Source organism: Sprattus sprattus (assembly GCF_963457725.1).
Source record: "Sprattus sprattus genome assembly, chromosome: 2".
Lineage (NCBI taxonomy): Eukaryota > Metazoa > Chordata > Actinopteri > Clupeiformes > Clupeidae > Sprattus > Sprattus sprattus.
In genome coordinates, this window is record NC_137921.1 from 11,967,651 (window position 1) to 11,990,368 (window position 22,718).

At 47.8% G+C, this 22,718-nt stretch overlaps 1 protein-coding gene across 1 annotated transcript in view; it reads right to left on the reverse strand.

The window, feature by feature from the left end:
• Positions 1–18,598, reverse strand: part of dip2ba (disco-interacting protein 2 homolog Ba) — a 50,562-nt gene extending 31,964 nt beyond the window's left edge. The window contains exon 1 of the mRNA XM_080832163.1: positions 18,407–18,598. Within this exon, the coding sequence (XP_080688289.1) occupies positions 18,407–18,491 (85 nt within the window). The 5' untranslated portion in view covers positions 18,492–18,598. The remainder of the gene's footprint in view (positions 1–18,406) is intronic.
• Between the last annotated feature and the right edge of the window lie 4,120 nt (positions 18,599–22,718).

The following is a 22,718-nucleotide window of genomic DNA, read 5'->3' on the forward strand; positions in this document are numbered from 1 at the left end:
CAGGAACCTGACTAAGCGAAAATGGGATGACAAAACCTCCAGTCACGAAGATCTAATTGTATAAGCCCCCTTCCTTGCCTTTCTTCTTGGACTCCTTAATGCACAGGGCCACATTTAGCCTCAGCTGAATGTCACACAGCCAGAGCACCCATTACTATTGAGACAATGCGATGAGCTATTTAGGGATATTGCTGGGATGGACTCTGAAAGCGCTGCGGCCAGATGGAATGTATGTAATTAACACACGCACACAAACATTCACACACACACACACACACACACACACACAGAATATGTCTAGTCTACTGAAACGACAAGCAGTGCATGTTCCTGCAGGCGATTTCTGATAGACCCCCTCCCCTTTTCTCCGTTCCCCGTGTCCATAATTGATTAAAACATCACACTGCACCATCCCAGAGCCAAAGTTCCTGGAACAGCGCAGCAGGTGCATTATGACTGCACCCAGACCAGTTGGTGCAAGCCGATAGCCTGAAGAGTGCCAGAGATTTGTGAATGGCCGGGGCGAGAGAGAGAGACAAAGAGACAGGCGAAAGCAAGAGACAGGCGAGAGACAGGCGAGAGAGAGGCAGAGAGACAGGCGAAAGCAAGAGACAGGCGAGAGACAGACAGAGAGGCAGGCGAAAGCAAGAGACAGGCGAGAGCGAGACAGAGAGACAGAAAAGAGCAAGAGACAGGCGAGAGACAGGCGAGAGAGAGACAGAGAGACAGAAAAGAGCAAGAGACAGGCGAGAGAGAGACAGAGAGACAGGTGAAAGCAAGAGACATGCGAGAGACAGACAGAGAGGCAGGCGAGAGCAAGAGACAGGCGAGAGACAGACAGAGAGGCAGGCGAAAGCAAGAGACAGGCGAGAGAGAGACAGAGAGACAGGCGAGAGCGAGAGAGACAGAGAGACAGGCTAGAGAGAGACATCGAGAGCGAGACAGGCGATGGCACATTACATCTGCTTCTGCTTCCTCCTGCTTTACCCTCTATGTTTTCGCCATTCCACATGTGGTCTGTGATGATGTCATTCTGTGATTTGCCATGCGTAGATACTCTCCTACTCACTGACACAAATATGCAAACATGCACACACACACACATACTAAACATAACACAAACACTGTTAAGGGAGGGTGAGTGTGTGTGTGAGCGTGACTGAGTGAACATAGCCAAACCCACCTCCGCCCACATAGCTCGCCCATAACCATGTTAGAGGCCACTGAGGCATGAGGGCTCATGGCCGAGGTGGGTTCTGGCGGGCTTATGTGGCACTGCGGGGGGCAGAGCCGAGGGCCTGGCACGGCCGCCGAATCTCATCTTCCCACACGGACGAGGCGCTGAGGAACTGAGCCGCCCTCCCCCTCCTCTTTGTCATCCCATGCCAAACACCTACACAACCACAGCTCCACCCACATCCCCATACTTAGGAAACATACACCACGCCATTTGCAATCTGTGCTCACCCCCCAATAAGCAAGCGTTCTAACAACGCTGTTCTAAACGCGTTCCACGGACTCTGTTAAACTGTGGCTGAAGAAAGCAGCGATGGTAAGAACATCCAAACATGTTTTTTTGGGTTAAGTGAATTAATGGTATAAGTTTAAGGACACCTCTTACATCTCGTCTGTCTCCCATCATCTCATAGCAGGACAATCCCAAAACAAATCTTCCAGCACATGCCGTGTTATAATCCAAACCTCTGTAATCCCAGATTAGAAGGAAATCTGAGGCGGCCATGAGCAGGGAATGAACAGGGCATCTGACAAATGAGATAGCCTAGCACGTTAGCAATCTCTGTACCTTGCCAAACGGGTCACAGCTTACATAGGTTGTTTCAGTACAGCAGATTCCCTTTCGGTATGAGGTGTGTACCTGGTGGGGAAGATCTATCTTTTTCTTTGCTAAACAAATTACAGAATCTAGCTAAATAAGGATCCCTGCAAGAGAAGTTGGACTGACTTCACAGAATCATTTCATGATAATTTGTTTTCAATTTGCATTTTCCTCCTTCAAGTTAGGGCTGGTAAACAAACAAAGTCCTCGAAGACCAGCAGCGAATGCATATCTGACTCTAGAGGCTCCTGTACGAGCAACAAACCCACAGAGATAAACATAAATGCAGGGGTTCGCAAGAAAGGAAGTGTCGTCAACTACAAAGTTATATTTAGCGGCCCGGGAGCAGACTGCTCCGCTGTGGCAGCCAAGAAGTAGAAACGGCTTATAATGGTGCTGTTGATGAGAAGAATGATGTACTGTCCGCGACCATTTTAGCAGCTCTTGGCCAAGCAGATGTCCTTTGTGGTCGGGGTTACTGAAGGTTAGGGTCTTGGTCTATTCTGTTCACAGGAATTTCATACAATGGCATTAGGCACCCTACTTTTACACACTTCACCAATCCGCTGCTTCTCACCGCAGTGAACAAAGAGTTTGCCTTTTTTTTATAGCCAACAAACTAACAAGCAAAGAACTGTTGCAGCTTTAAGACCCACCTAAGCGGGTGTATTTCTCACTGCAAACCAGAAATACATGGTACATTAGCCTAGAACTTAAGACTGACGAGGGCAGAAAAAATTAAACAGATAATCCAAGGCTCTGTAAATTCTCTGTAAACTCTCCTAGAATCCCATCTCTCCGAAAGATTCCCAGCCCCCACTGACCAAGTGTCTCCCATGGCCAGCCATATTGGCCCGAATGCTCGCGCAGAGTAGGAATCAGACCGAGACCATTTTCCGATGGCTATTTAAAGCAGGGCCCTTAGACTCCATTGCTATCGGCCTGGCCAAGACACGGCAGGGCCTCTAATCCTCGAGTTGCACACAGAGGTAGGTTAATCCTGCCCTAGGCCGCAAGACCTAATGCCAGGTGTGCTTCTCACAAGAGCAGGGCTGGACCTAGGAGACTCACAAGGGCAGCCGTCAAGACTCTCCTGAAGCACTAACCGAGATCACAGGCACAGAGTCCACTTAGCCCAATGGCCTAAACCGAGAGAGAAGCGAACAGGATGTTTTCAATCCATACCTACCACCAAGATTTAGGATGTTGGCTTCAATGATTCAAGTTAGGCTTTGAGACAGCAGGCACTGAGTGTGTAGGAAGGCTCGTCTTAGGGAGGAAATCCCTACACAATCAAGGCGTGAGGCCTGTTGATCAGCGCTCATGTCCTGAATTGACAGTCAGTGAGCGTGTATTTCGGGATATTGTCTAAGCCCTACTGTGATCTGCCATACCATCAAATCTGTGGCATGTGTTCACGCTGTCCTACGCTTGACTGGATTATCATGAACAAGAGAGCCAACACAATGAGTCTGTGTAAACTGTGGCTGGAAATGTCTCTCCGCTGCTCTACAGTGAAAGAGACAAGGCTGGACTCTGAGGCCTGAGGGTAATTTCTTCTCATATGTTGAATAAACAATGATTTGGACTGCTCTGTTATAGCAGAAGTCACAAATTCCCACCAGACAAAGGCCTCATGTCAGAGAGTGAGGCTGTTTTCTGAGGCCGACTGGTCAGCGCTAGGCTAGCAGTGCTATTCTGCAATTCATGAGTAGATAAGAATCAGCGAGAGGTCCCCCCCCCCGTATACGGCACAGCTGGCTGGGCTACGACTCGAGATGAGCTCTGCGGTCTGGCAGGTGAGTGTGGACCGAAAAGGAGCAAATGCTTGGACTTCCAAAAGCACAGTGGTGAAACACTAGCTAGCGCAGTCCACAGCCCCTGTGCATGAATACATTTACACCCTTGACTGTGCCCCCCCCCTATCATCTCACCAACCCACCCCCAACCCCAGTCTACAGTCTCTGCTTCCAGTAAATGTCTACGCATTCTTCAGTCCAGGCCAGGCCCTCATCGTATGCAAGGCATACACAGATGGGCTCTGGTTAACCGCCGTGTACACAGCCCCGGCCTGCGAAGACCTGCAAACGACTTAATTCCACCTCCCTCCGAAAGAAACAACTTAGCAGCCTTGCGCTAGGTCCCAAAGAATGCTGGCTATCTGAGCACCACGTGAATCAAGCTTCTAATCCTTTAATGAACTCCCATCTAACCAAGGCTCTTTCCAGCAGGACAAAAACAATACAATTCAATTGTGTGCACAGTAATGAGATTAAATTCAAAGTCTAATGTGGGTAACTCTCTTTCTCTCTCTGTTAGGGGTAAGAGTGTGTGCTAAAGCTTTTTGTTAAGACACTAAGTTCAGCTTCGGACAAGCTGCAACGTGGCCAGCACATATGTTGGCTACGTCCCCCTACAGACTATTCTACTTTTCCAAAACAGCTGCAATCATCCCACAGACTAACTCAGAGACAAATCCCCAGTTGACTGGAGCCCTGGACAGGAACTTGTCCGTTAATGTTGTCTCTCTTTCCCAGTGAATAACCATTAATGCCGTGGAAGCTTTGTGGCATCTACTGGAAACCCAGATTTCTAACTGGGCTAACTTCTGGAACAAGTATAGTAATCTAGATCTCGCTGACTAGCTGCTTTAAGAAAGGAGAATGTAATTTGTAATGTAGCCTATGTCATTTATACTAATCTGCAGTGGTTGCTAGCCATTGTGACAGTGGTCGTTCCTGTGTGGACTGCACATGAGAGATGTCCAAAGAATTTGCCCCGTCAACAGAAAATGACTAGTCCAGCGGCAGCAGTGCAGGCGACGGTGCCATGTATTACGGACACTAACTTCTTCAGTGTCGAGAAATGACACCATGCTGTTACACCATGACTCCAGGATTTTTCATGGTGTAACAGCAACCAGGTCCTTCTGGGCTTTGGCCTGGAATCACCTGCCATATAAGGACAGCAAGATTGGGCAGAGGAAGCCCTCTCTGTGACTCTCTTGCCGCAGTCTGCACAAGGGTGTACTTTTATCCTTGTGTCTGTGTGTATGGCCACATCTAGGCTACATATGTGTGTGTGTGTGTGTGTGTGTGTGTGTGTGTGTGGCCACATCTAGGCTACGTGTGTGTGTGTGTGTGTGTGTGTGTGTGTGTGTGTGTGTGTGTGTGTGTGTGTGTGTGTGTGTGTGTGTGCGCATACATTTCCATTGGTTTTAGGTTTTAGATACCATAGCAGCGAGAAATCAGGGGGCGTCGTGCTGAGGGCGTGGGAGAAACAGAGCAAGACAGAGAGGGAAAGAGAGAGACCGAGAGAGAGAAATAAATTGAGAAAGGAAGAGGGAGAGAAAGAGAGAGAGAGTGTGGGAGAAAGAGAGAGAAGAAGGGGGAGAGAGAAGGCAAGTCTACAGGGAGAGCTCGCCCTCTCCGCTCCACAGCAGGGTAGGACGGGATGTTATTAAATTCCTCCTCTCTGGCTGGCTCTACCCAGCCGACTGTACACCTCTCACTCCATCAAACTTAGCACCGATTCCCATTTCATGTCGCGAGCATCTCCCCTCCCACACACACAGATATGAACTTTCCCACACTTTCCCAACTTCCTCCAGCGCTGGGAATCTCAATTAAACCGGTGCCTCAAGGACCCAAGTACAGCGGCGCTGGAATGTGGAGTATTGATACATGGAACATGCAGGGGCACTGCCAGACTTCAGCATGGAAATAAAAAACAGATTTAAAATACTAAAATAATATTTCAGAGCCAGAGATTTTAGATTTTGTACCGTGTGTCACTCCTGGAGTGAAAGGCAATGTGACAGTTCATGGTTATTCTTGCCAGGTGCTATAGGGGACACAATGATAAACCTGCCCATTGGAAACCAGGGGCTGAAAAGATCTGGCATGTTCTGAGGTATTAGGCTCAGTATTTGAGCACTGTTTCTGGCTGAACCCTGAAGACCCTCCGCTCAGATCCCTGGGCGCCTCGAGGGAATGACCCAGCACTTAACACACTGACAGGCAGGTCTGTGCACTGGATGGCCCCGCTGCCCGCTTGTACTTGGCCTAAGCCCTTAAGACAACTTCAGCATTATACACACACACACAGGCACAACACTGCAGCAGGTTAGTCCACACACACACACACACACACACACACACACACACACACACACACACACACACACACACACACACACACACACACACACACACACATACACACAGCAGCCAGGAAGCTAGCCAGAGCACTACAGGACTGCACTCATTAAACTGAGAGAAACTGGCAGTGGCTGAATGCCGCTTTAAATACCGCCCATGGCGTCCCCTTCCCACTAAATCCGCAGCTCGGTTTTCAACTTTGCACCATTCAGACGTCTGGGTGGCAACTCTGGACCCAGTCAGTTCTGACTCTCTGGATCGGAGGGGACCGTCACGGTGTCTGGTCCATAACCAGTCAGAGCCAGTCCTCGGGGGACTTGTCACAGTGCGCCGATGTAGGTCAGGGGTAGGCAGCCCTATTTCAGGAGATCCGCTGTTAATCGACTAATTAAAGAAACTGATTGGCCTGAGAATGCATCACCTGTTTTTTTTTCCCCCTCCTCCTCGGGGGGCCTTAATTAGGAGATAATAGAAAGTTGACCCTAGCAGTGCTCTTTATAGTGATCCTCTCCAGGAATAGCCGACGATGGGGAGAGGGCGAGAGGTGCTCAGGGGATGGCAGGTCCAGGATCAGCTCTCAAACGTCTCAAACGTCACGCGTGTTATAGAATGAGCGGATGTGTGCAGTTTTTCCCGGCTCTGGCTCCGAGAGCTGCTGTTTCTAGCGCCACTGTCATCACCAGGAGAGGCGGCCTGTCATGGTTGGGCTCAACATTCGACAGCCAGCAGTCAAAAACACAAACAAACACTGTCGCCAAGCGTCCAGTCAGAATCACAAACAGTCTGAGATAGCGTGTGTGTTCTAAGTGTAAATATATACACTGCACACTCTCACAGAGAGAGGACTAAAATAAACACTGATCAGTGTTTTCAGTGTAAACACGTGGGGAGAAAAATATGCAACATACGGATACACGCTTGTAACACAAACACACAAGCAAATAGTTCTGCGAAATTGGCAGTAATAACATCTCTCTTTTAAATCATTAGCCCTCCACTGCTTGCTATACACTATGACTGCATTTGTATTCAAGCATGTGCTTCATTACCAACACATAAAATAACATTTGAAAAAGAGCAACTGAGCAACTGTTACAAACTACAGCAGCACTTGCTGGCTTTGAAGTGCAGACACTGTGGTTGCTAAGAGGCCACCCATCCACTTCCTGCAATCACACTGCAAGGCCCTTATTTAAAAAGCACTCCAGTTCTCCCCCCGCCCCTCCTCTGTCCTCTCTGCCTGCCTCTTTCATTTGCCAACGTCTCTCTCACCCCTCCCCAACCCCCCCTTTCATTTCAGTCTCATTGGCCTCCTCCCTACATTCAACGGGCGCACAAGAGGAACAAAGTGAGGGAACAGGAATTCAGTTAGAGGAGGGAAATGCGATCTCACACTGAAACCAGCCTTTGCGTGGTCTATCACCTAGACTCGCTAGTACTGTGCAGACCGCTGATGATGCAAGACTCGCTCAATTACACACACACACACAGAGACACACACACACACACACACAGAGACACACACACACACACACAGAGACACACACAGAGACACACACACACACACACACAGAGACACACACACACACAGACACACACACACACTCCTGTGGTTTTACCAACTCTCCAACTGAACAGACTGGTGACTGTCATGTGTGGGAGGTCAGAGGATGATGGAGGCAACGGACTATAGAGAAGCCTTTTGTTTGCAGTTTCGGCAGGTACATTACGTGGCCTCAGAGGCAATGTGGTTTTGCTGTTGTCACCAGAGACATTGAGTAACGCTTGTGCCAGCCTGTGAGCCGCTATGGTTGTGACACTATGGCTGTGACACTATGGCTGTGACACTATGGCTGTGACACTATGGCTGTGACACTATGGCTGTGACACTATGGCTGCGACGAGTGACAACTCGGGATCACGTGCACTTAAACAGCTGGGCAAATAAGGGGGGGGGGGGGGGGGGGGAGGGTCTTTCAGGAAAAACTGCTATTTACTTTACGGATTAAAAAGCGATCAATCCCAGTCGAGTTCCTCAGCGGGCAACATTTAGCCACCAGATGGATATGAGCGCTAGCTGCCACACCAGATAGCACAGAAATAGCACTAATGTCACCCGCGCCTTAGTTAGTGTTAAGCTGGAATGAGAGCATGAGAGACTGAAGGAGGAAAAAAAGAAAGTTTGGAGAGAGAGTGAGAGAGAGAGAGAGAGAGAAGGAGGCAAAACCATGTGATACAAGAGAAGAGAAATGAGAGACAAGTCAGTGAATGGAGTCTGAGTCAGAGAAAACGAGAGCGGGAGGAAGAGAGAGAGTCATGTATGGATTTGTTTGGGAAAGCTGATACGTTTGTTGCCAGTCATGAGTGTACCTCTTTCCCCTATCCCACCTCTCTCTCTCTCTCTCTCTCTTTCTTTCCCTCTCTTCTAACTACTCATGTCGTCACACACGCTTCCTGCTTTCATCAGAGTGGTGTTCCCTCCACTCCCTTACTCGAGGAGTTTGCAGTGTTTACACTCCTGCCTGCACACTCACCTTGCAGCCACTCCTGTGCCCCAGGCAACGCTGACTCAACCGGAAGTGACTAAGAGAATGAGCGAGTCTTACCTGTGCACTTCATAATCCATGACACATGAGCGAAGCCCTGGCTGACACTTTAAAAGCTAATCCCATCAACCTTTCAGACTGTTCAATGAAACGATGGACTTTTATGTGAAGTAAAAGGTCAGCTAATTGGGGTTTAAACAGTAAACACATAACTAGAGCCCCACCTCTCAGCACCCCCAACCCCACCCCAACCCTCACCCCACCCCCTCTCCCCCAGCCCCTCTCCCCCAGTCCCTCTCCCCCACCCCCATGGCCGCCATGGCCGCCATGTCAGGACAATTAAGCTACTGTGCGCGTTATGGGTTTAAGCGTGACATTTGAAACCACACCCACCAGAGTGTTTTGCAAGGCTTTTGTTCTTTCTCCCACTCCTGGGAGTTCCGACTGATGCATTTGGGAGCGTTACATGGAAACAAGCACACACACACACGCGCATACACACACACACACACACACACACACCCTACCCCTCTCTCTCTTGCTCTTTTGTAACTCTGAGGTTCAACTCAAAAAAGCCTCCAAACCATCAAGTACAGACTGGAGAGAAGAAAAAAAAAAAAAAAAAATTCCCCACACAAATGCCCCTCGACTGAAAAGAAGGGGGGAGGGGGAGAAAAGGCTCTCGTCACCCGGCCGGCACCCCAGTCAGCATGGGGTCTAAGAGGCTGAAAAACATGCTTTGGCCTAATCCCCGTGGCCACAGCGCTGTAATGGGGGCTCGAGAGGAGGCGCACAGTGCTGCTCAGAGAGAAAAAGCCTCCCCAGAAGCCCCTCGTCGCGTCCTCGTGTAAGCCCAGCCTTTTAAATATAGAAAGTGACCGACTGCTGAGAAAAATGCTCCCCGCCGTGGCGTCCACACCCAGCCCCAACAATCGCCTCTCTCATAATCTCATCCAAAAGGCCCCACTCAGAGGAGAGGGGAGAGAGAGACAGAAAGAGAGACAGGGAGTGGGAGAGAGAGAGAGGGAGAGAACGAGGGAGTGGGAGAGAAGAGAGAAGGAGAGAAATAGGGAGTGGGAGAGAGAGAGGGAGAGAAAGAGGGAGTGGGAGAGAGAGAGAGGGAGAGAGAGAGAGAGAGAGAGAGAGAGAGAAGGTGAGAGGTGATGTTTGGGAGTGGGCTGGTGAGTCATGCTTCCATGCACAGATTTGTGGCCAGGCATGGCCTCATGTTTACAGTTACATACTTCGAAACTCCTTAAGAATGACAGAACAAAGTCCAAACCTTTGACTAATATGTTGAAACTGACCTTGTCGGGGGGGGGGGGGGGGGTTGGTGGTGATGGAGGAGAGAGAATGACCTGAAAGAGCTGAGAGATGAGAGAGGGGGAGAGGGGAGCGACTGGGAGCATAAGGGAAGAGCCCAGTCTGTGGTCATTAGTCTTGCTGGGCATGTAACAGTGACCCATATCCCTGTGCCAACGCGCTGGTCCTGACGCCTGAGAACTGGTGTAATGATGGGTTAGCGTTAGCACGCTAGACACGTCTCTCAGAGACTAGAGCACAGGCTGAGTAGTGCCTGAAGCTCTGCTCCTACTCAATCAAACTAACTTGGAGCAGCTCCCAGCAGCAGCCATGATGGGCTTCAGAGATGCCTGTCAAAGGTAGACAGCAGTCACTCTAGCAGCCCCAGGCAAACTCAGTGTACTCATCTGAGTGAGTAGGCAAACAGTGTCCTGGGTGGAATCTGAGGAATCATTTTAAAGTATGCAACAGCGTAGTTTAACAACCTCTCACTAGTTTGGAATCACATGGCCTACTTTCAATGATTTGCATATATGCAAAGCTGATGTTATAAAATATATAAGACTACAATTAATTCAGTCTGATGCAAGTACTATTTACTTAAAACGGAGTGGATATCTTCAAAGAGAAATGGAACATTCTACAGACTACTTTTGAGTAGCCTAGCACATCCTAGGTTTTTCCAAAAGTGACATCCAGAATGTAAATTAATGCAGTGATTACATCTAAAGCCAGACAGTGATTGATGGTTTCGACTGCTAATTATTGCTGTGTTGAAGCCAACTGCTAGAAGATGTTTTTAAAAAATGCTTGAATTTGATATCTAACTGATCATTCAATAGTGTCACCCTAACCTGCTTTGTTTATATTATGGATACTGTCACAGGAAAACAAATAGGAAATGTTAAATTAGTGCATGCAAAGTGTGAATGGAAACTCTGCCTGACCTGGAGATGAACACAGAACCCATGCCAAAAAGTGCCTCTGCGACAGCTCCAGGCCATGCACATTATTCATATTAATCCCTTTCATCAATCTGCCAGATCTGCTTTCTAGGGGCTTGAAATCAAAACAACAACTTGTAGTCTAATTGCTGTACAAACAGGACTTTTCCCTTTGCCTCCTGTCTCCACGGCAACATACCGGGATCCGAGTCAGATTGTTTGGATGGGTGTTGGCCATTTGAGTGACAGGCCATTTCTTTTTATTGGGGAGGTGTCAGCCCTCGTTTTCCCATGAGACAGACTCTCAAACAAACCCGAGGCTTTTAAGAGAGTGAAGTTGAGCAACACAGAGCAAAGGGGCTGGCAAAGCACCCCAACACGTGAAAGGGCTTCAGGTTAATCCAGTCCACTAGAGCAGGGATGAGAGGGTGGGAAGAGTAGAAGAAGGAAGGAGTAATAGAGTGAAGGGGAGAGAGAGAGAGAGAGAGAGAGAGAGATGGCCGTGTTCTGACAGAGCGTCACGTGCGAGAGGTCTGGCCCAGGTGGGACCCACACAAAACAAACAGAGGCCTAAAGCGACGTAGCAGGCCCACCAAACTGGTTCTCTCAGTTTGAGAAAGAAAGAAAGAGCGAGAAAAAGAAAAAAGGACTGCGTGAGAGGGTGGTAAGATGACTTCTCCCTGGAGGGGGGGGGGGGGGGGGGGAGGCCAGACCTGACGGTGGTGGTGGAAAGAAGGCGTATCAGTGTAACCCGCTGGCTACAGTGTGCAGGTGAGAACAATTCATAACTCTGAAAACTTAAACTGAGTCATCTGAAATGGAAACAGTGTGCAAAACAAACTCCCCCCCCCCCCCAGGCCTTCGAGCTAAAGCAGAGTCGATACAGACTAAAGCACAATCTTCTCTGGCCTTGGACGTCACTCGACCTCTCGTTCTGAAGGAGTAGGTCGTGACCCGGCATGACCAGGACCTCTGGAGCAGACGCACGTGTGAGGGCCCAGGCCAGTTCCCCAACGCCTCCAAAAACTATTGATTCCACCGGCTGGAAAACTCAGCCCTGGAAACCAGGTCAGCTTGCAGAGACCTAAGAGATGAGCTGAGCTGAACTAAACTAAACTAAACTAAACTAAACTAAACTAAACTAAACCGAGCTGAACCGAACCGAGCCAAACCAAACTTAACCGAACTGTCTTGCACAGGGACACAAAGGTTCACCACAGCACAGACAGCTAGAGTGTCGAGCTAGGCTACTTCATCTTACTGTCAGTACCTGCTGGCCTACACTGCCACAGCATCCATCTCCCATTGCTCTCACCGCGGGGGCGTAATGATTAGGACCAGAGCCACACAGACTTCTGTCACTTTATGCGCATGCTCCATGACGTCTTTACACAGATTCAACCACTCCACTCCGCTCTAGCGTTTCCGTGTAAACGAATATTTTTCTTGTGAACGTGATAAAAAAGGTACCGGATCCAAAAAAAAATTCCGGATTTAGGCAAACCAGGCTCCACGTAAACGGGGCCTCAGACTCTTTAACTTTAACTCACACCGCGTGGGGTCCAGTGTCGCTTCAACACGTCGCTGTAGGGGGAATCGGGGCGGGGAACAGAGCAGGTGCTTTCTAATGATGGCTTGTTAATTATTCAGGAGCCGGGGCCCTGCACCAGCACACATTAACTATTCACATCCCCAAAGGCAGCCCCGATCTGGGCATTATATAACAGCAGCGTGGCCAGGCAACACAACACCTCCGGGCCTTGGCCCAGTCCACCAGCCCTCAGCTCCCTTTGTTGGCTGGAAAGGGAATCTATGTGAAGCCCGGACATCTGATCATTTCCCATCTGCCCCCGGGAAGCGCAGGCTGGGCTTTGTGGCAGGGCGCTGAAAAAGACAACCGCCCCTCTTCTTCTGCAAGCTGCTCCGAAGAAGCGTCTCGCCAGCCCTGCTGCTGCCAGGAGATCTCAGGTGAGAAAGGAGCCTTTCGACTCATCACAACAAGGTGCGTCATGAGCGCTGCAGTCGTAACCGTTACTCACAGAAACACGTGCTTGATCTGCCTCTCCCCAGGTGGACGTTCCAAGTGCATACTTTGAGGGCAATTGATTGAATGGAGCCATATCTGGTGATATGCACCCATGACTACACATCCATATTGGTCTGAAACTATGGCTGTTCTGATTGTGAATTAGGACTGCCATATGTCAAGCTGTGTCAACACTACTCACATCTACAACATCTGTGCTACATACACAAACGTTCTCCCAAGAACTAGGTTACTGCTGTCATTTGATAGGGAACATTCCTCTAGCTCGCCTCAGTGGATACCTCCTGTTGACATCTAACAGAAGGGCTGGGTAGCATGAAGTCTAGAGTAGCGATTTTGACAGTCTGTCATCAGCCAAATGAAGGCCTGCTGCCTACTGAGCGAGCATGCAAACCTGCCATTTGGCTGTCCATCCAACCTGGATCCAACCCCTCATAAGCTAGTGCTACCCTCAGTAGACAATGCTTAGTTTGCTTGGCAGAGCCGCTGTCAGTGAGAGGCGAGGGTTGGAATGGCTGATGCCCCTGTAGCGGCTGCTCGCTAGCTGATGCCCCTGTAGCGTCTATGGTACCTAGCTGATGCCCCTGTAGCGGCTGTGGTACCTAGCTGATGCCCTTGTAGTGGCTGTGGTACCTAGCTGATGCCCTTGTAGCGGCTGTGGTACCTAGCTGATGCCCCTGTAGCGGCTGTGGTACCTAGCTGATGCCCCTGTAGCGGCTGTGGTACCTAGCTGATGCCCCTGTAGCGGCTGTGGTACCTAGCTGATGCCCCTGTAGCGGCTGTGGTACCTAGCTGATGCCCTTGTAGCGGCTGTGGTACCTAGCTGATGCCCCTGTAGCGGCTGTTGTACCTAGCTGATGCCCTTGTAGCGGCTGTGGTATCTAGCAGATGCCCCTGTAGTGGCTGTGGTACCTAGCAGATGCCCCTTTAGCGGCTGTGGTACCTAGCTGATGCCCCTGTAGCGGCTGTGGTACCTAGCAGATGCCCCTGTAGCGGCTGTGGTACCTAGCAGATGCCCCTGTAGCGGCTGTGGTACCTAGCAGATGCCCCTGTGGCGGCTGTGGTACCTAGCTAATGCCCCTGTAGCTAGCTGATGCCCCCGTTAGGGGCTGTGGTACCTAGCTGATGCCTGCGCTCAGCCTTCCAGGAGATGGAAAGGAGAGAAAGAGAGGAGAGACAGAGAGTAAAGAGAGAGGAGAGAGAGAGGAGAGAGAGAGTAGAGAGAGCGAGAGAGAGGAGAGAGAGAGTAGAGAGAGAGGAGAGAGGAGGAGAGAGAGAGGAGAGAGAGAGTAGAGAGAGAGGAGAGGAGAGAGAGAGGAGAGAGAGAGCAGAGAGAGGAGAGAGAGAGCGAGAGAGAGGAGAGAGAGAGTAGAGAGAGAGGAGAGAGGAGGAGAGAGAGGAGATAAAGGGACTGAGAAGGACAGACGAACAGTGAGTCACAGTGCAAATGACAATCTCTCTCTCTCTCTCTCCTTCTCCTGCTCACCCCATCTCATTTTCCCCCTATCTTTCTCTCTCTTTCTCCCTTCATCCGGACACTCTGTGGCCTAGATAGGAAGCAACTGGCAGTAATCTGCCCCCGCCATCAGAGTGGCAGCAACAGCAGCAGCAGCAGCAGCAAGGCAAGGCAAGCTGCCGCTCATTTTTTTTTCTCTTCCTTCGCTCACGTCACGTCCCACGAGGCACGGCCACACGTCCGCAACGCATCCTCACCCACATTCCCTCGCACCACACACTCCGTGCCCACATGACTACGAGAAGGAGCCTCTGACACTCCTGTTAAAATGGAGAACAAACCAAGAAGTAGCGGAAAGGGCATAATAAATGGGAGATGGGTTAAATGAGGCTTGAAATATGTTTGGTTCAAAAATAGCCTACAGGTTTCTCCGCGGATGCGAACCGTTCAAAGGCAAACACAGATGAATGAGCCGTCTCTCGGCTCCAGCTTCATTTCTGTCCGACGCTGTCGGGCGGCTGACTGAAGGGGCACATTGGCAGGTTAAAACCAGCTGATCATCACATGGGTGCACCACGACACGGATCCGGTATCAGATCTGCTGCTGTGGTCCTCACGGACCGCCACGATGGATCGCCATTTATCTTTAATGATGCCTGGGTCAGTCCAGTCCTCTCATCAGAGGCAGGGCGCAGCTCTGTGAACCAGCCCAGCTATGAGCACAGGGGGTGAGGCAGCTCTGCAGAGGAGGAGACCCGTGGATGTTTTGACAAAAGGGAGGTATGGACGTGAGAGACTTCCTACCATGGCTGCCTGTCCCACACCTGTTGGTGCCCCGCATGGGGGAAGTGACCCGTCTTCGTCTGGGTCTCACACTACGTCTCCGCTTCTCTCTCTCTCTCTCTCTCACACTCACACACACACACACACACACACACACACACACACACACACACACACACACGCACACAGCACACATAGATGCGTGCGTCACTTCTGCCACCACCAGTGCTGCTGCCAGCGCCACCGTTGGCCCTCTCTCTCCCCCTCATGCCGGGCAGCTCAGCTCAGAACACAAAGCTTTCAGTTGAATGGCCTAAATGCCAGCGCAGCTCCTAGCCACCGTGGCCCAGACCGGCTCAAAGGAGCTCATTGTGTCCCCATGATCACTGGGGACTCGCAGAATCGGCCTGTTATTTAAGAGGACATTTGGCCTGCTGGCCAGCCCCTCTCTCGTCCAACCCGAGCGTGCTAATGCAAGGCATTTCCGCCCCTAGTTTCTGTGTCAAGCTCAATATGCATGTCTCAATGGAAAACACCATGGATACCCATGGTCACGAGTGTGAAGATGGACACATGACTTACTCCCCACCCCACTCACATACAAACATTTTTAAGTTCTCTAAATTGGTAAAAAAAAAAACACAGTCACTGTCTACAACTTCAGAGATGAAGTCGAACTAACGCTGGACAGAAAATTCAACATACAAAACTGATTCCTTCCTTGAACATAAAAAGACCTGTAAAGGTGTAGTCCACGATTCTAATCCAATACATTTGCTTGGTCCTCACCATCCTCTAGCTCTCCATTCAGTGTGTGTACTCAAAAATCTGGTGTAAGTACAAAATCTGGTGTAAGTACACAGTTCTGGCTATGCAAATCTGAAAAAACGCTGGGTCAGACCGAGCCATAAACAATTCCACCCAATCAACACCTTGCATCAGGAGCACGGAAAGGAGGGGTATAGTTTGATATGCTGTTCAGCACAAATATTCAAGGTAAAGGACAGGTGTTGAGCAGATGCTTTTATCCAAAGCGACTTACAGACAACATGCAGCGGTCAGGAAAGGAACCCAGACTAAACACTTACAAGGCGGTGACACTCACCACTGTACCAACACTGCCCCATACTAATATTAAATATTAACAACCTTTTGCCAGAAATCACAGACTGTAGCTTTAATGAGCTCACAGCAAGGGCATCAGAGCAGTTCACACCTCAGACGCTGCCAGTAAAACACGTTAACTTACATGCTAGGCCTGGCATGTGAGAGACATAGTCGTGGGGACAATCACACTATGTGATGTTTTTGTTCGTTCACATGTCTTCAAAGAGGAAAGAATGGCTGTTGCTAAATTAGGAAACAGCGTGTGTGTGTTTTTCGCTCATCGGACGGGAGTCATCTCAGCTGGGCCAGGCAAGCCCAGGTGGTAGAGCAGAGGGCCTGGCACTGGGGTGCTGGAGGTGGGGTTGTGGAAGGGGGATCAGCACTGATGTGACAGACTTGCAGACCCGCTGCAGAGGCTAGCAGCTGTTCCAAGCAGAGAGAAGGAGCCGGGAGAGAGAGGGGGGCATCAAAGAGGCCGTGTCACGGCCGTTGGTGTGTCCGCAAACACACAACACACACTTCCTCTGCATTACTCACCTGCCCCCAGGCCGTAAACACACCCACACACACACACACACACACACACACACAAACGTTGCTGGAAGGGGGTTTAATTTCCTCTTTTTTTAAAGTGTCACCACAACACATGCTCAACAGAGTGCCTAATGATAGACTGAGATGTACAGGGGGAAAAAAGTATTTTTTATGATTTTGTGATATTCTTTTGATTTTCAAAAGGTAAGATGCTATAGGAGGGGTTGTTTATGGCTTTATCTGGCCTCATAATTCAACCTTCTCTCATGGTGCTACCGATTATAACCATGGCTGTTCTGATTAGCCTCTGTTGCTATGGCCCGTTTAGAGTGGCATCATGCCCTGGGCATGAAAATTAGGCTGCTGTCAGAATCCCACACAGTACACAATCGCTGTGGTTGTATAACTGTATTACTCCATCGAACATCCCCCGCCGCACCCCTACATCCTGAGGTGTAACATAAGTGCCATTTTATTACGATTGGAATTTAACTCCATCTATACTGTGCTACATAGCACCTGCAGCAACTGAGCTAGTTAGGTGTATGGTTCCTTTAATAGCCTGCCTGTGCCTCTCCTAATTAGAGGAACTTGCTGGAGTTTTATTGTGCTGCTTGAGTGAAACACTTGTATTCTGGCATTAGTGATTTACCCACACTTTAAGGCCAAGGGCTACGTCACTATGTCTGCTTGAAAATATTTCACAATAGATGATGACTGGGGAGCTGTGTGGGTAAGGAGGAAGACTGAAGGCAACAACAGTCACAAGCAAGTCGCCTTTTGCCTCCATATGTGAGGAAGCCATGTTTAGACAGCGCATTTCTCCAGTAAGAGAATTATTTCAAGTCATGGGGTTGTCTTACAATCTTCTGAATAGCATATCATGTCAGACATGACAACAGCCATTATCATATCTTATCAGAAATGACAATAGTCATCAGAAGATGTTCTAATGAAATGAGACAGAATTGAATGTACCTCTTAGCTAATATTAAAATGGTCTAAAAATTGTTCCAGACATCCTTCAACGTCTCATGCGATACTATATCTAAGCACGCTGTGGTCACAACTAAAGCCTGCATGACAACTGTCTGAACAGGCAGTATAATACTGATAAACCACAAAACTGCTCAGGAAATAACGTTACTTATGAACAAAAGCCGTCAGACAGTTCCTCTGAGCATTGTCTTTTCTACAAACAGAGTAGGCGAAATAAGCTCAAGCAGTCAAAGTATTGCTAGCGGACAATGTCGTGCACAAGATATTCGTTTTGCCATTCAGTGCGCTTTCCCACAGTTGATTTGACTAGCTAGCAACAGTATTCTTAGCTAGCTACTTAATGTAAACAGTACTGCTGGACTCAAGTTCATTGTACAACGCACACATTGAACTTTCGAATCACCCATTAGACATAACATAATCTTTATTCTATAACACATGTGTGAATAGGGAATACAGGTTTCACAGTACAAAGGACTAACTTCACGCGACACAACAGTAAACTGTGAAAAATGCCTCGTCCTCTCCCATTACATAGTTAGCTAGTCTGGAACAAAAAAAAACATTCACGGGTGTGTTTAACGTTATGTACATCCCATCATTCAACAAACACATTTCTTATCAGTCAACGACAATGCGGGGTCGGTTGGAGGAGGTCAGTTACATCCCCTTCATCCTTCGCTACCCTTACCTTCTGATAGCTCCAAATCCAACTCAGCCAATTGGTCCCTGACCTCTTTTGGTAGACCAGACAAATCCAATCCACGGTCTGCCATTGTTGAAGCGGTGTAATGAAGTGTACTTTAAGACAAATAAAATATGATAAAAAACTAAAGATCGGGCGAGGAAGAAACAAAACAGGGATTTAAATGAGTGTGACAATCCATTCGAACAACTCGTCCCTCCGCCATAATGTGAGAACAACTCACGAATGGCAATGAGTCGTCACGTGATCGCGTTTACCTCGGCTGCACAATGACCACGTAGTGGCTGTACAATAAAATTGCACCCCAAAACATGCTCCTTCACAGGGACTTCTGCTCCCTCTTGTGTTGTGTTAGGGAATGTACAACGCATACAAACAAAAATAAACAAATCAAGACAAGTCGTGTACACATAGCAAAGAACGATCAAACGCTGGAATGTGTAGTTATGGGTTCAGACAACAGATATGACTATTTTTTATTGCTTTTTGATGCTTGGCAGTTTTGACACATTTTCCCATACAGTAACACATGCACTAACACTCAGCTACACATCCTATGATCTAATGAGATAGTCTGTAGCACACAGAGGACTGAAAACACGAGGTTCAAACACTTTGGGATTCTATTAAGTTGCTTTTCTTTAATTAAAACTGCAGCACGGTAAGTGTTCATAGTATTCCACTTCAACATGCATGAAAAAGTAAATATATATTTATATATGGTACACATATGTACAATACATGAACATTTTTTCTAAAATCACCAGTCCAACAAAACGGGAGTGTAAATTTTACCCAGAAAAAATTGACATTAAGAAGAACTTTTTAAAACATCTTTTTTTTTCTTATTGTTCATTCTTTCCCCACTAAAACTAGGTATTACTGCGTTAAGAGCATCTACCAGTACATCTTGTTCATAATTCCAAACATTTTGAGGGAAATCCATGAAAAACAAAAGCCAAAATAAATTAATTACTCTGCATCCCATTAGTATGATGTAGATAAGCTCAGGTAGAAATGAGGTCCTGCACAAGCCCAACCGTGATGATCGGTCTGAAGTGGGAGCTGACTGGCTCTAAGTCTCTCCAGACTTCCACTTAAAATTCCGTTGAAACTGTAAAGACCTGCCTTGTTTAAAACAAACACACAAAATAACTAAATATGAACAAAGGAAAGAGGACAAAAAAAAGAAAAATCTATCTACATTTCATTACAACACAAAAGAAGATACAGAAGCATTTATTATGACAGGGATTTGTATAGTCCTGACAATAGCACGCGATGAAGAGAAACAGGTTCTTGGAAAAAAGTGCCAATGACAATTACTAGTATGAAAAACTGAATAAGAGTTTTCTTCCCATTTCATAATCAACATTCGTCTATAAAGGGACTACCGACAAAACTATAGCGTCAGTATAAAGTACAACACAATGCAAGGGTCACCATTGGGACTGTAGGACAAGAACTTAAGTCATTTGTGAGATATGTGTCAAGTAGTTGCTGAGCAATCATAATATGTATACACATACGTATAAACCCAAGACAAAGATGTCACAAATGTGTGATGTCGCTGAGGAAGAACCTATAAAATCAGGATACACCAAAGCATGGATAAATGATCAATTCAAAAGGAAGAATATAAAAGTCAACGATAAACCTGCATCTCTTTCGTTAGTGCATTTAGACATGCCCTTATGTTTTGGACTGAAAACCTTAATTTTTGTTGCAGCATTATACACTGCAATACAATACATGAGAAGGGAAGACCCATGTTTATGTACAAAGAGGGAACAAAAGAACAAAGTCAACTGTTATTCCCTTGTTTAGTTCCAGCCTCGCTTCCTTTCCTAAGGTGACTAACACATCACATTATGTTAAACAGGATGGGGAGGGGGGGGGGGGGATATGCCAACATTGTGTTAGAGAAACTACTGCAACACAGCCACCATCCATCACAGAAGAGACTACAGTGACTCCATCTCGCCATTCTATGGAGGTGCAGTTGCACCAAACATCCCTAGGAGGCAACCTAGAGGTCTTACGACCAAATGAAAACGGGAAGAAAGAAAAGAAAACCCAGTAAAACATTGCCATCACCTTCAGAGCTTTCTTTCCAAATTGTATATGTTGAAGGCATCAATGATTTCGTACATCTAATACAAATATAAAGCTTTTCTTGTTTCCTGATGGATGCCTCTTCACAATGGGCGGACAGCCAGATCAAGACAATGGTCATCTCCCTTCTTCCCAGCGCAGTTGCATGCAAACTACCTGAACCTGGGTTTAGGCGTCAGAGGCACTAGCGTGATTCTTAAGGCAGAATCTGTTTGCTTGATTACTGAGGATCATTTTTCCTGTGTTGTGTGTGTGTGTGTGTGTGTGTGTGTGTGTGTTTTGACTAGGACCAACTATATAGTGTCAACTATAAAGTTCGAGAGGGAAGGTTCATTAACAGTCAGGTTGTTGCGCTCCGAGTGACCTGACACTAGGTACAGCGTGAAGGGCTTGCACAGGCACTGGAGACTGCCATGGCTTCTTTTTCAAGAGAGTGACACGAGAGGACAAAGAGCTGCAACAAGCACACAGGACCGACAATGGACAAAGACTGGAGAGAGGATTAAGAAACAGAAAACAAAAAAAAAAGAACAGATTTTTTTTTTTTTTTGTTAAAAAGGGCAGTAGACTGTGAGCACACAGCTGCTGAGCCATTTAAAAATCAGACATGAAAACAGCACAAATAAATAAATAGGCTGGTATCACAGGGCACAGGGAAGTGGAGACACAGCGAGCCCGGGGGGGGGGGGGGGCTGGGGGGTAGTGGCTACAGCACCATCCAGCTGAATGCTGATCAAAATGGGTCCTAGGAAACTGGGAAGACTACAACCAGACAGTCAAAAACCAGGCCACAAACAAACCGTCAATCCATCACCTGTGGTTCTGAGAACGCTTTCCAAAAGTCTGACCATTCCAAATAAACCCTGGGGAACAATGCAGACCCAATGCATAAGAGAGCGGGGCAGGCACAGAGAAGGTGGCATTCATTTGACGACATATGGTGCGCAACATTGCAAAAAAATGTAAAGCCTTTTTTGATTTGCTTATGGCTCTGCATTTTCCCTTTCTCTTGACAACCTCTGAGGGGGGTCATCAAGGCTTTTCACAGATATGCCAGAAGGTCAGAACGGGCTAATACGTGGACATGATGTGCCAGGAGCAACCACACAGCAACGAAAACTGCTTAAAGCCACATGCTATGAAAACAGTACATTAGTGTAAGAGGCCTTGTAAATTATTCACCATTCTGCCATTCATGTTTAGCAGCTCACACACACACACACACACACGCAGTCAATCACACAACCGTCACACAATCTCACGTTAGCCACGCATGCATGTGCAACGTGTGTAAAACATTCCGCTAAGGGTGGGGGTGGGAGGGTGCTTGGACGCCTTTAAATGAAGCCCGTTTAAAAACAAAAAAAAACGATTTAAGGGGGCCGACCTGTTAACCTGGATTGCAAATACATTGCAAATACACGTGTTTTGTTTGAACTCTCCATAAAAAAATACATTATAAATATTGCATTGTTTTGGTACCAATCTTGAGACACAGAAATCTCTGTGAATAAACAAATGGATGAATGCGAGAATTTCACCATGTAAATGAGTGAATGAGATTAAAGGAACGAATGAATGAATGAATGAATGAGTGGATGAACAAGTGTACATGGCATTTTGACATGCTAACCTGGCCCAGGCTGTGTTTATATGTTGGGGACACAAAACCTAAAACAAACAAACAAACAAACAAACAAAAAACACATGGGCGGGGTTCGTGTTAAAATCACTGGACTGTACACCAACTACCAAACACAGCAGTTGAGGGGGTTCTGATGTATTGTATGTGCATATGGCTGTGTGAAGGAGACGGGGAAAGGGAAGCCACGAGTGACAAGTAAAATGTCTAAACCGACACAGCAATCATCACAATGACAGTAACACTCGCGATGAAGTGACACTGCAGTCCTACAGTCCAGTGAAGATGCAGGTGTGTGGGGGGGGGGGGTCTAGGGGAAGACAGGTGGACAAAGTCGCTTGGATCTAGTGAAGAGAGGAGTGGCGGAAGAGAAAGGGGACGGGTTGAGTCATATAGGGTAGAAGTGGGGAGGTTTGGAGTCCAGCCCCTGTAGTCTATGGCATAGTGAACAGGGAGCACGCGCGCACTCGCTCGCTCGCTCTCTCTCTCTCTCTCTCTCTCTCTCTCGCTCTCAGTCCAAGTCTGTTCTCAAAAGGCTGA